The sequence below is a fragment of the Cryptococcus neoformans genome, chromosome 1, assembly GCF_000149385.1.
Source record: "Cryptococcus neoformans var. neoformans B-3501A chromosome 1, whole genome shotgun sequence".
Classification (NCBI taxonomy): domain Eukaryota; kingdom Fungi; phylum Basidiomycota; class Tremellomycetes; order Tremellales; family Cryptococcaceae; genus Cryptococcus; species Cryptococcus deneoformans.
In genome coordinates, this window is record NC_009177.1 from 287501 (window position 1) to 300502 (window position 13002).

General features: G+C 49.9%; 6 protein-coding genes across 6 annotated transcripts in view; 1 reads left to right on the forward strand and 5 right to left on the reverse strand.

The window, feature by feature from the left end:
* CNBA1040 (hypothetical protein) overlaps nucleotides 1–1321 on the reverse strand; it is a gene marked incomplete at both ends in the record, with an annotated part of 2005 nt that extends 684 nt beyond the window's left edge. Inside the window, 4 exons of the mRNA XM_773008.1 lie at nucleotides 36–276; nucleotides 332–547; nucleotides 622–839; nucleotides 901–1321. Coding sequence (XP_778101.1) covers nucleotides 36–276; nucleotides 332–547; nucleotides 622–839; nucleotides 901–1321 — 1096 coding nt within the window. The remainder of the gene's footprint in view (nucleotides 1–35; nucleotides 277–331; nucleotides 548–621; nucleotides 840–900) is intronic.
* Nucleotides 1322–1617: 296 nt separating this feature from the next.
* Nucleotides 1618–2275, reverse strand: CNBA1050 (hypothetical protein; the record flags this gene model as incomplete). The annotated part of the gene is made up of 3 exons (XM_773009.1): nucleotides 1618–1784; nucleotides 1888–1963; nucleotides 2036–2275. The coding sequence occupies 3 exons, from the start codon at nucleotides 2273–2275 to the stop codon at nucleotides 1618–1620; spliced, it is 483 nt and encodes a 160-aa protein (XP_778102.1).
* Nucleotides 2276–2375: 100 nt separating this feature from the next.
* CNBA1060 (hypothetical protein) lies at nucleotides 2376–3144 on the forward strand (the record flags this gene model as incomplete). Its single annotated transcript, XM_773010.1, has 3 exons — nucleotides 2376–2792; nucleotides 2853–3003; nucleotides 3062–3144. The coding sequence occupies 3 exons, from the start codon at nucleotides 2376–2378 to the stop codon at nucleotides 3142–3144; spliced, it is 651 nt and encodes a 216-aa protein (XP_778103.1).
* Nucleotides 3145–4678: 1534 nt separating this feature from the next.
* CNBA1070 (hypothetical protein) lies at nucleotides 4679–6333 on the reverse strand (the record flags this gene model as incomplete). Its single annotated transcript, XM_773011.1, has 11 exons — nucleotides 4679–4801; nucleotides 4859–4878; nucleotides 4934–4973; nucleotides 5040–5212; nucleotides 5277–5370; nucleotides 5426–5460; nucleotides 5549–5732; nucleotides 5788–5858; nucleotides 5915–6071; nucleotides 6134–6230; nucleotides 6293–6333. 11 exons carry the CDS (start codon nucleotides 6331–6333, stop codon nucleotides 4679–4681), a joined length of 1035 nt encoding a protein of 344 aa, XP_778104.1.
* A 1044-nt stretch (nucleotides 6334–7377) lies between these two features.
* CNBA1080 (hypothetical protein) lies at nucleotides 7378–9431 on the reverse strand (the record flags this gene model as incomplete). Its single annotated transcript, XM_773012.1, has 8 exons — nucleotides 7378–7549; nucleotides 7603–7690; nucleotides 7741–7814; nucleotides 7854–8396; nucleotides 8445–8964; nucleotides 9027–9118; nucleotides 9177–9266; nucleotides 9328–9431. 8 exons carry the CDS (start codon nucleotides 9429–9431, stop codon nucleotides 7378–7380), a joined length of 1683 nt encoding a protein of 560 aa, XP_778105.1.
* A 2146-nt stretch (nucleotides 9432–11577) lies between these two features.
* Nucleotides 11578–12670, reverse strand: CNBA1090 (hypothetical protein; the record flags this gene model as incomplete). Its single annotated transcript, XM_773013.1, has 3 exons — nucleotides 11578–11805; nucleotides 11873–11994; nucleotides 12061–12670. The coding sequence occupies 3 exons, from the start codon at nucleotides 12668–12670 to the stop codon at nucleotides 11578–11580; spliced, it is 960 nt and encodes a 319-aa protein (XP_778106.1).
* Between the last annotated feature and the right edge of the window lie 332 nt (nucleotides 12671–13002).

Consider the following 13002-nt stretch of genomic DNA (forward strand, 5'->3'; position numbering starts at 1 on the left):
GAAAAGAAACGAAAGAAGAGGCGAAATCGACTCACTCTTGGGGTTCTTTCCAGCCCTGAAGTCGGCCTTTTCATTATTAGCTACTCTGAAGATGTACATCCCCGCGACTTCGACACCGACAATCAAGGCTGTCGCCACGGGACCCAGCTCGACGGGGGTGGAAGCCAAGAATCGCGCTTGGAGGCCATAGGTAAAAGGAACCCAGGTGAGGTCGCCAAAGGCGAGCATAAAGCCGAAGCCGTCGGTTGTAATGTCCATCTGGTTGAGGATTGTGTGCTTTGATATTTGTTAGCGCCGCGGGTGTGCGCGGGAAATGGGGAGAAGAGCTCACCTCTTGCAAAAGACAGTCGAGGACATACCAGCCCTCAAAGACGAGGACGATCCACATACTATCAGTCAGTTTTCCGATCCTGACGTATTGCTCGCAAGCGCAAGAAATGTTGAGTAAGAACCAGAGGATCATGCCGGGTCGAACTTCGTTGAATGTCTTGAGGTCGAAAGAGGGGAATCCGGGGATGGTAGGGTTGAGAGGTCGGCCGATAAAGAACTGTAAAAGTAAAAGTAAGCATGTCAGTACTAGCCGGCGAGAGCCGAATGAGAAAAATATGGTGATGGACGTACGTCGTAGACAACATTGCCAGAGTTCCCACCGAGAGCCAAGAGCTCACCAGAGAAAAAGCTCCACACATAAACCCAGACGGCTTGGAAAGTGGCCATAGCCAGACTGGCCGAGATGAGGGGCACAAAGTGGTCGTGGAGCCAAGTGAAAGCTTGGATACCCCTGGGCTGGACCAAGACACCGGTAAGAAGACCAAGGGCGAGGAGAAGAGTGTAAAGACCTGTTCCCGATTAGCCTTGCAGACACTACCGGAGCAAGAGAGGGCGACGTGGTAGACTAACCGTTCATCCTGTAGACTTTTCGTCGTCCATCCCTCAACAGATTACCTTCGACTCTCTGCCCGGGCAGGACGACTTCACAGATCATGCAGAACGCATACCAGCCGAGATACACGCCCGCAGCTTTCCAGTCCCACAACCTACCTGCCGAGCTCGGGTAGTTGCCTACCAGCGCAAAGGCATCTTTCCACCCCTGTACACTAGTTGGTGTGCATCCGACTGCATCGTTGCAGGCAAAGAAGAAAAAGTAGGTGAAGAGAGGCGTGAAGAGGGTGATTGCGCCTGTGCCGCATGGCCCGAAGAACTCTGTGGGCTTTGAGCGGGGGTTGAGCTCTTGGTAGGTCTTGATGTGTGGGTGTGCGGGGAGGTCGAGGTGGGTTGTAGCTGTTATGACTGTCGTCGTGGATTCTTCCTGGGCGTCCATGGTGGGCGAATGGGCGAAAGAATAAAGCGGGAGGAATAATCCAAATGTGGAGACGCGGACTTTATTTGCTCGTGGATTGTTGACTTTTTGAACACCGCGATGACATGGTACGATACTGCAGCCCACAACTCGTCCACATCGTACCATGCACTGCACGATCTGCAGCCCGGTCTCCATGTCGTGCCATCGCAGAGCCAGGGAAGCAGATGGTACAGAGAACAGCAAAATCTATGCATTACAAATACACAATCCCGTCTACCTTCTGACCGTTTCTCCCGTTTGACCGTCCTCGCTCCTCACGCCTTTTCCTGTAACAATATCTCCTCAATCCATTTGCCGAGCTTCTTTTCCATCACCAACATCATCTTGCTGGCATAAGGATCTATAGACTGTCCCGTTTGGTTGGTCAGTGAGGGTGGGAGCGAAAGGGAGAGATGTATTTGGTTCGACGGGAATTTCTTGGCTATGCCCAAGGAGATGTCAGCGGAAACGCATCGAGCATACCCTAGACATGTCTCTAGATGGTCTCGAGAATAGACAAAGCGTCGGCATAAGGAATCACTGACCTAGTCGTTGAGACATTGGCAGAGCGATATCCGTTGAGCCAGACCTGAACAGCGGCGTCGCAGTCACTGGTATATTCTTCATATCGCCCATCCCAGCGGGAATCAGCATTTCTCCAGACACATCCATAGTCCATGAAACCACACTCACCCCTCTGGAAGGCATAGCAACAGACCAGTCCCCGGCCAACTTGTTATCCACCTGTTCAACGCTCCCCATAGATGCCACACCGCCTGCAACGTTCCCCGCGGTATCTGTAGGCAGTCCAGTGCCGACCCATATCATAAGGGTGTTGACCATGCGGGTGAGATGGAAGTTGAATGAAGGCGAGGAAGGGATAGGCGACGGAATGGAGGTGTGGTAGGTGGATATCTGTGGCTGGAGAGACATTGCAGAGTGCTTTCCCGTGGATCCTGCTGCTTGATAGCTCTATGGTGTGGGAGTGATGATAATACGAGCAAAAGTGCAAAAGTATAGCGACGAATGAAGAATGCAGAAGACGGCCGGCGGACGCTTGCAACGTCGATGTTCCCTCCACTTTCCACATCTCCTCGTTCCACATCTCATTCAACATTTCATTCCACAATCCACAATGGCAGACATAACCCCACCGTCATCACAGCAGAACACTCCACAGCGCACTATCGACAACTCGCTCGCCAATCCCGATCCAGCCGCGATGGACGTCGATCTCGACGAAGACTTGGAGAGCATCGCAAGTGAGGGCAGCGACAAGATCTCGGTCCCGTCTGGCGCAGAGAGGGCGAACCAAGTGCGACAGGCGGTTGAGGCGGATGCTGATGAGAGTGGAGACGAAGGCGACGAGGAGGTTGAAGCCGAGGACGAGGCCGGGGCTGAGGAGAAGGGTAAAGTCGAGAAGAAGGATAAAGCGCCTCTCGGCGGTCCTGTACGTTTATCTTTGATGTATCTGGCTCGCCCAGCGGACTGACGGGATTCCGGTATGCAGACCAAGAAACGGACAAAACGACCATTCAAGGGCCAGTCTTTGTCAACACATCCGCACTCGCATGCTGCCCGTCCCCGTCCGCGGACAGAAGGTCCTCATAAGGCCGACGGCAGTCTTTTCGACTCTGAGATCGTGGCGAGGTGGAATGCAGGTGAGTTATCCAGTCTCGGGGTATACACCTCGATAATGGCTGACATGATTGTGCATAGACTTTGGCGATGTCTTGAGTCCAAGTCCACCTTGTAGCAACACCCGAGCTGCACCCGTACCTGCTCAAGCAGCACAATCATAACCCACCATGAACATACGATTAATTCATCTTTTTGTAAATCATAGACGATTTTCCATTTCCATGCCATGCAAAGCCATTGTAAAGTATTACTACAACATAAAAGTTACTGAGACCGCCTTCCCCCCGATGAGTTTCCTCGCACCAGAACTCCAAAAAAGCCGACCACTCAGCATTAAGCACCCACCCAGCTCTTCACACTCTCCCACCAACCTCTTGGCTCCTCTTCTCCGGGGACACCACCTACTACGATTTCCTCTGTCGGTTTTGTCTCTTCCGATAAAGACATGACGGGTGCAACCTCCTCTGTCACGAGTGCCGATGTCGCTGCCGCTTCCGCCGCTGGCGAAGAAAGTTGTTGGTTGTCGGTCAACTTGGCTTTACGTTCCTCTTCTTCTCTCATGCGGCCGATACGCGCCTGCACGGTCTGCATACCGCTCGTAAGACTGCCTAGGACGATACCCATGACAAGTGATCGGATGAACAGCGGTCTCGGTAGCTTGTCTGCACACCAATTCCCCAATCATCTTCTTTGTCAGGTATGATAATGGGGTAAGAAAGTGGATGGATATATATATACTCACAGGCAGTACCAACAACCAAACCCATTAACCCACCAGCCACACCGCCATCCTCCCACTTTACCTCTCCCTTCCTCCATCCGGCCTTTCGCTTCACCGCTGACCCTTCCGGTCCGCCTTGGGCAACACCTTGAATCTCCCCAGCAGGACCAAACACCTGTTCCCTCGCCCAGCCTACAGATTCATCCACCAGCACAAACCCTGCCGTCGCCCCTCCCAGCCCGAGAGCGTATTTCCCACCTGCTTTGAGAGCCCCAAAGAAGACTCGGTAATTTCGCGTTTTTGTGTAGAAATACTAAATAATACATAATACTAGTTAAGCTCCTGTTTCCCGTTTATGAAAAGAGGAGAAACCAAACGTACCCATCCCTGGACAGTCTTGGGTTTCCTATGCGCATTTTCAACCAAGAACCTCAACCTCGCTCGACTTCCGCCCCGGATGAACCCGATGGAAAGCCCGACAAGGCCAGCGGCGGCGGGGAGCATGATGAGGTTGGTCGGGACGGTGAGCGAGATGGCGCCTGGGATGGTGGTGTTGTCGCCCGATTGCGGGGTCTCTGCGAGGTCTGAGAGGGACATTGTGTCGGTATGTGTGCTTAACACTTGTAGACGAGAGAAAGAGGAAAAGGTGTGGAAATAGACGTTTACTTGGCTGATTCAAGAAGCCGTTCGTTCAGACACGGACACCGAAATTGCAACCGGCGGGAAATTCAGAACCCAAAAACCTCCACTTTTCATGACGGAACCACGATGACATACAAATGATCATTTATTTAAAAGTAAACAAGGATAGCTATATAATCTAGTTGTCATGATGCATGAATACTAGGTACACTTTTCTCGGTTCCTGTATCTGCATAATCTTTATCTGACACGTCGCGTCGTTCCACTCCTCATTTCGCTTTTTGCCCACCGGTTTAGTCACTCACGAGCAGCCTATAAACTTCATAAAGCGCTTAGAGCCCCTCGGTCAGTTGCTCAACGGGGACACCTTCCCAGGAAATCTGGTAGACCTTGTCGAACAGGGGATACGCTCGAGATCGGTTCTTGGCGCTGAGAAAGTTGTGCACGTCCTTGGCCTGTGATAACAAGTTGAGTCAGCTTGCAATATGTTGAGCTGGAATGGTATGGCGTACAGTGTGGATACCTTGGAGCTCTAGATTTACATGGTTAGCATTGAATGCATGTGGAACCAAAATGTCAAGACTCACTTTGTCCGTTCAACATCTCTGCCTCAAGTTGATCAAATGACTTTCGAAACCATATATCAGCACACACACCTTCTCGTTCTTCCAAACTCTTTCCAGCAAGTCTCACCTTGTTAGCTCCTACAAACGCAGCCGCAACCTTGTAGTTCCTTCCAGAAAGACAAGAAGTAATCACATCACTGACACCCGCACTCTCCTGCAAGAAACTCTCCTCCTTGACGTCTACAAAGAATTCTTGGCAAAAGTGCTTCATCTCCAGAAGGCCAATACGCATAATGGCCGCTACGTACGTACAGCATTATCAGGATGAGTGAGATGACAAGAGGATGGTGGAATGGGGACGCACCCTTGGAGTTACTACCGTAGCCGAGACCGTCGATAAAGCCAGCCGCAACAGCGACAATGTTCTTGAGAGCGCCGCAAAGACTGACACCAGCGACCTAGTATTTCTATCAGTGTTTGTATACTTTATGATCAGAAGCAAGTGAAACATACATCGTCAATGAGCTGAACCTTGAACTTGGGAGTTTCTTAAATAAATAAACAAAAATGCAATCATCTTCCGTCAGCCTCGTCTGTCTTTCATCTCGATAGCAATGACTATGTATAAGAACTTACGGAAAAGCTTCAGCCACAGCTCTCCATCTTCCTTGTTTCGGTAACCGATAGTAGTCTCTGAGAAAGTATCCCTAGCGACTTCATTGGCAATGTTGGCTCCACTCAAAGCAGAGCAGGGGATACCGAGACGTTGCTCGATAACATCAGCGAAGATGTGAATATCATCGCCCTGGACTTCGACACCCTTTCCCGACAGTTAGTTGGTATAAAATAAGAAGAGAGAGACAAGGAAAACGTACTTTGATAAGAGTGATGGCCTTGGCATCCTTCCGGACGTTACCCTCCAAAGTGTCTAAAACCTTTCCAAGGACTTCAACGTTCGTTAGCTGCAAACGCCAGGCTCACCTTCATAGGAAGAACACTGACACTGGTGAGGGGTGACGAATACCAAAGCTGTTGCGTCCTTGACGGCCTCTTTCAAGTCGGGGACAGCCACGACATTGTCCTCGAGCTTAACACCGGGGAGGTACTTTCTGTTTTCGTGCTCAGAGTTGATAATCTCAGTAAGCTTCTTGCCCTCAAACTGCACAACAGAATCAGGTATAAATCTATTAATACATGTCCTTCAACAATCCCAAAACTGACCTCTTCCTCATACACCCAGACAGAGACGCGGGTGTCGTCAAAGACGTCGGGGTGCTTCTTAGTGTTGATACCGGCAATGCGAGAGATAGCAGAACCCCTTTGCAAGTCCCATCAGCACTAATACTTGCAAACCCCGGCCCTCGAGCGCAAAAGGCTCACCAGTTACCAGAGCCGACGACAGCGACCTTTTCCTTGCCCATTTTTGAAGCTACAGTAAAAGTACGAATGGAAAGCGGAGATGTAGACTTGAGAGGGGCTGTGCTTGGAAAAGAGGCAGATGCAAGTGAGCGAAAGGCTCTTGCAGGGGAGAATCTGACAAAGGCTGACGTGGTGGATAGTCGTTCCCAGGGAATAGGCTGATGGGTAGAGAAAATGGGGGCGTCTGATATATTTATCTATGGGGCGGGCTGTGTGGGATGACGACAAATAAACTCAAGGGGGACAACGTCACGGGTAAATTTCTCCGCCGGTCTCGCATTCCCGCCCTTCGGACATGAATTTATTTATAGTCGTGGGACGCTTCGGTGCATGCTTGGAGCTGACGAGTGGATCTCATATAATTGCTTTGTACTGATACACTCACCTCTTCATACGTATGCCTAACCACGGTTTCATGCAGCGAGGCCACCACCACTACAAGGCAACTTGGCACTGCCAAAGACCCAGCAATCATCAGCCTATCCAAGACCGATAAGACCGATCGCGGATTCGTCGTGCCCTCCTCACCCTCGGAACTCGGGCAGGTATCATCTACAATCCACCACAAACATCCAGTTCACACGGCCCCAGAAACAACAACCCTTACGAACTATGCAGGCAAAGTACAAGCCACCCTTGATTAATTAGTCGCAGACTGCACATGCTGCACCAACCGCCCGAACACATAGAAGAAAGACACTTCTGATGCATCTCCCATTAGGTAATAGTATTACAACACGCTCATATTGCTATTCAATGACCGGAAACGAGGATGTTTGTCTGCTGAGCTTATGGACAGGACCTCCCATCACCGGCACCTGCACCTGGATTGCCTTTATAAGGCCAGGAAATAGAAAATGTTAATCATAAAGGCCATTATAATGCGTAGGTGATGTTTGTTCTCCCAATGACAATGATAGGATTGACGGTGCTTAGTGGAATACACGAGGATGATGGCGATAAGAATAAGGGTATATGGGCAACAGGGCCTCGTTTTAATCGGATTGCTATCTGTCGAAAGCGAAGAGGGTATCATAGTATGAACATCAGTCCCAGTGCACCAGCAACGGCTGCTGGCAAGCTGAGAGCTGATCCGAGACCTGTTGCGGGTGCCAACGCGGGGAAAGCAGCCGAGGTGATGTTGGGGGACACATAGGTTGACATGCCAGCATCACCGCAAATTCCCATTGCCGAAGCATCGCTCTGTGCGGCAAAGACCTGAAGCGGGTGTTAGGATAATATCAGGGATGACCTGGAACAAAGGCACTTACATAAGGCATACCTCCGTAGCCAGAAGCAGAGTAAGAGACGAGCATGGCACCACCAGATCCAACAGTGAACTGCTTGCAAGAAAGAAGGCTATGTAGAGTCAGCTTCTCTGCAACTTTTACAACTACTGTTGGACCTACTCAACGACACTGGACTGGGAAGGCCAGCCGCTAGTGGGCACGCCAAACCCGACGTTTTGACTGGGGCTTCCTCGCTAAACAACTGTCAGTTGAACCGCTTCCTGGCCAGGAACATCTCACTCACGTTGGTCAAGACAGCAAGCAAAGGTCCCTTCCTGAACGCTACATCATAGTCGGTCGAAGCCACGATCTTGGTCTGAGAGTCCAAAAAGTTCTTTCCGTCAAACAAGGTGTTGTTAGAGATCACAGCGTGTCGGATCTCATTCAGCCTCTTGATGTGGTTGTAACTAGTCGTGTTGGCATACTCGGAAGTCCAAAGCGCTTGTCGGTTGTAAGGATCGCCGGCACCGCTAGCAAAGTCTTGCTCTTGGCCGTAATACACTACTGGCAAACCTTCAAAAATGAACTGAACAGTCATCGCGTTGTAAGCCAGCTGAGAGTCGGCGGTAGTGTTTCGCCATCGAGGAAGATCATGGTTTTCGATAAAGTTACCGATGAGACCGGGGGTAGGGAACGTGCCCAAAACCTGAGTAGCAATGTCGACGAATCTGGACATGTTGCCGTTTGGAGTACCGAATCCATCCACAATACCGTAGTAGAGAGGGTAGCCAAGGACGGAGTCCATCCAATTTTGGGTTTGGAACTTGGCGGCAAAACTGTGCAAGATCAGTCAGTACTCCCCCGTATAGGCAATAATCACTCACTTAATGTCGTCTGTGTAGACCTCGCCCATGCAGAAAACACCGGCAGCACCGCAGAATCCTGTCCAGAACTCTCCGGGGACGTGCTTGGCAGCATCGATACGTAAACCGTCAATCTCGTACTCAGCAGTCAAGTTGGAAATCCAAGCTTGCAATGTTGAGACGACAGCCTCGTTCTCAGTGTTAACGTCCATCAAAGGCAACTTGTCGTCACCCAACCAACAGTTTTCTACTGATGTCTGATTGCTGTAATCGATCCAACATTGAGGGTGGAATTCTGAGGGATCGGTCCAAATAGAACCGTCAGCGACAAGATCAGAGGTACTGAAAGAATCGTTGACAGTGGTTCCAGGGATGTTGTTGACGACAATGTCGACCATCAAGTACATTCCCCTGTCGTGAAGAGCTTTGCTGAGCGCCTTGAGGTCATCGGCGGTGCCGAAACGAGGGTTGAGAGCACGAGGGTCATTGACCCAGTAACCGTGATACGCATAGTGGTAGGGGGTATCGCGGTCAATGTTTTCTAAAGGCAAAATCAGCACATGTGCGTCACGCGACCAGGTACAGAAACGAAATGCGGCTTACGACTAACGGGAGAAATCCAAATAGCGTCAAAACCCATGTCAGAAATATAATCAAGCTTGTCAATGATAGACAGCCATGTTCCGCCACACCATCTATTAATGCGTTAATCAATCATGCATTCTCAATACTACGCTTGATTCCCCCACTCACGTTTGGTCGATGGGATCACATTCATCCGGTATCGGGGAGGACCGAGCGGGCGCAGTGTCGGAGACTGGAGCGAATCGATCGGTGAAAAGCCTGCAGTGCCCGTGCTAATGAGCAAAAACGTTCATATCAAATAAGGGGATTAAATGCTCACTGGTAAATGGATTTGCCTTTCCACTCGTCGGCAGAAGCTGCACTTACGACGCTGATCGCCACGAGGGAAGAAAACAATAATGACAATGACAAGTGTGATCTCATTATTGCAGTTGGAGCAAGAGGTGTCGGGAAGGGCTGATTAAAGACAGTCGGTGGAGAGGAGGAGATAGTATAATGAGCGACAAGGGTCGATACGGGCTGATTATAGGATATGGATATGTGTGGCCGGAAATAGGTCTACTGATCGACCATGTGACTATTAGAATCGAGTGATGGTGATGAATGTGTAAGGAAGAAGCTCGCGGTGACTACAAGGGAAGGATGGACAGTGCACAGATGAATGCACGGATGCGTCAACGGAATGGCGAATGTGTGTGGCGAGGATGTCGAGTGAAAGAGTGGATTGAAAAGGGAGAAGGGAAGGGAAATCGTCGTAGCAACTTTGCTCTCAACCTAGGGAGCTGGTGAAGAAAGTCGTGTAGCTTGGCTGACACTGATCGGATGATAGGCCGGTGGAGAAAAAAGGAAAGGATGGTTGGTCGGGGTCGGTGAGAGGCTGGGATGCGTTTGAATGAGCGTGGTGTTGGTAAATGAGTGTGAGATGTGGTCGAAAAGCAGGAAGACGACGTTTGCCTTTACTTTCGAGGCCACTGTTGGTTGTTGGCTGTTTGGTGGAAGTGTCAATTCAGCCGACAGCAAAGAAAATATGAAGAACAGAAATTGTCGGGTTTGGGTTTTTACCGCCGAACTTCGACCGCTGATCGTTACCGACGCCTCACAAACAACAACCGCCGCCGTACTGGTGCTCATTTTCCTGCCCAGCTTCCATGGAATCTCCGCTGAATCTCCCATTTGCTATGCATGCATCTCCCTTGCTTTAGTGTTTGGGGTGGTGACTATGCCAGCCCGAGCTGCGTATAGCAGCTTGACCCATTGAATTGAACATTTCAGATATCAGGCGCGTTCGCTTTTCAGGAAGCTCAAAACAAGCATCGTGGCTGACAAATGACAACAGGGAAAACAAACACCAAGAAACACAAACAGCACAATCATGTTCCTTTTCCCCACAGAGTCTCAGGAACTGGCCACAAGGTACTAATTGATGGATGGCGGAAGACCAGAGGATGTGCTGGCCAAGTGTCTAAGGAACGGTGATTCCCCGCATGATTTTAGCGCCATCCCTTAATCCGCTCCGTTCCGTTAAAACAACGGCCGGCGACCGGCCAAAAGTCCGGTTGAATGAATTCCCGGTACCGCGTTTGCGCCCGATGTTTGTTCTCGACGCGAGCCTCCATAATCGACTCGACTTGGATCGATTTACCGTGCTGCCAACTGCTTTCGATGTTCTATGCCAAAGACAGTCGCGCATTGGACTTCCTATGCCAAAGTCAGTGGCGCGTTGGACTTCGACTTTATTTTTGTTCTTCTTCGCCTCAGAACATCATCAGACGAGATCAGCTGTCCCCTCGTGCTAGCATACACGCTGGGGCCGGCTAGATGCTGTTCCTGTTACAAAACTATGCCGGTATGAAAGATCGTCGCAAGCTGACGACGCCACAAGACAAGCTTATTATTAGTGCCCAGTACTCAGCATAGACGATACTCGACCCTTAACCCTTGTCTCTTTGCCAGATTGTCAACGTTAGTGTAGATGTCAACAAACAAGGAACATACAAGCGCAGCGTGTTTGTTGCCATAAACGTACGTTACATCTAGGATATTGGATAATAGTTAAAACCCCGTGTTTCGGATATCAGACACCAGTGCCGAAGTTATCAACAAATATCGACGCCACGGTGACCTCTCTGATCTTATCTCTTCTGATCTCGGATCTCTGAATCATGATCTGAGATCTCCAAAATCAAAAAGGCTTCCCGGATACGTGAGGCTTATCACCTTCTGATGACTGGCTTCTTATTTACCGTCTATGGATGAGGAGGAACGCACAAATGTTTTGTACCGCTGTGTTCCCTTCTATCGTATGTATTTGCCCGTGATTATCAAAACGCCATGACATAGCCCATACGAGTCCATGCTTTTTTCGTGTTTCACTATCAAATTCAACAAGAAACGGTTGCTACCACCAGCTTGCGTTTAGCCTCTTGAATTGTAAGTCATAAGTTACAACTGCATTGTTTTGGACAATATAGCCGATCTCAACTGGGGGCAGGGAATAACGAATGACTCCTCCTCCCGCAGACTGCAACCTACTGTACAGGCTGCCTTTTCGCTCTTCCCTCCCCCATTCTCATTCCTTTTTCGCGAGCTCTTTCTCCCCCCTCTTTGCCCAATCCAACAAAATCTTTACTTCCTCTCCTCTTTGTCCAGCTTGGGAATGCTTCACATCATCTGCCACTCTCTGAAACATTTGCGCAAGACCTTGATACATATCTGCCGGGTTGGGATGGGTGATAGATGCGGATTGAAGGATGGATGAAGTGATGAACGATGAGATTTCCTCCATCTCCCCAACCCACTAATATACCATGTCAGGTAATTATTGCGTGTGGAAGTTTTGCAAGTGAAGCTGGAGGCACACTTACTCGATAGGCTTTGGGGATCATATCGGGAATCGCTCTGCTCAACTTCTTCGTAAGCGCAGGTTGAGACTCTGATAGCTCATCAAGGAAAGCTTTGGCAGTGCCGGGAGAATGGGCTTGGGCAGCTATTGTACAGAATACTATAAGCAAAGCCCTCTTATTGACATCTTCAGGAGAAAGCCTTTATTTACAAAGCACCATGGCCGCAGCAAGACCGCTGACGGCCTTGTTGATACCTCCATAGCACATCTTCAAAGCACTCGCTCCGCCTACGCCAGATCCCTCCATGGGTCTGACTCTCATACCCTTTCCCTCTTCTCCTCCACTCAGTGTTTGTGTTACCTCTCGCATCAGGTCTTCCCGTTCTGGCGAGGCGGAGAGATAAAGCTTAGGGATGGAAGAAAAGTCTTCGGTAGCTGGGAAACCGATGATGCACCCATCAATAAAGGGGATCTCTTTGGCCTCAAATATAGACGATATCTGGGCTGCTGTTTCTGGAGATACAGCATTGGCGTCAACAAATATTGGTTTTTTCTCTGTTGCGACGTGGGCGACGACCTCTTTGGCCAGCGAGACAGCCGAGCTTGGGGGTAAAATTGACAGTATGATGTCTGACTGTGCTATAAGATCGGCAAATGGCACATTGGTGAGCCCACACGATTCTGCTCTGGAGATGGTGGCTTGGGATCGGCCCTGAAGAGAGGTGAGCAGTTTGAGGTGAGGGAGACGGACGGCGAGAACGCGGGCCAAGGATGCACCCATGGCTCCTGGATAGAGGAATGCTACCGTTGATATAGTCATGGTGGTCGAGTGGCCTGTTGGAAATCGGATGTAGAGATGGAAAGCAAAAACACATTACGTATATAGAGGCCACCTCGGCTTTTCGGGGCGGGGACTTTTGAGATATGGGACTCGATGCAGTTGAAGATCTCTGATATGGGTTATTATTACGTAGTAGCCATGCTGAATGATCGATGATGATGAGCGAATCGGATGAGGCCGATGCGTCTTTGATCACGGACATTGGGTTGTCTCCATAGATGGGACCTTTTTTGGGCCTGGGCTCTAGACTGTTTCGGATTTGCCACGACGTTTCGATTCCAAGATTCACATCTTGTTAGCTTCTCCCGTCG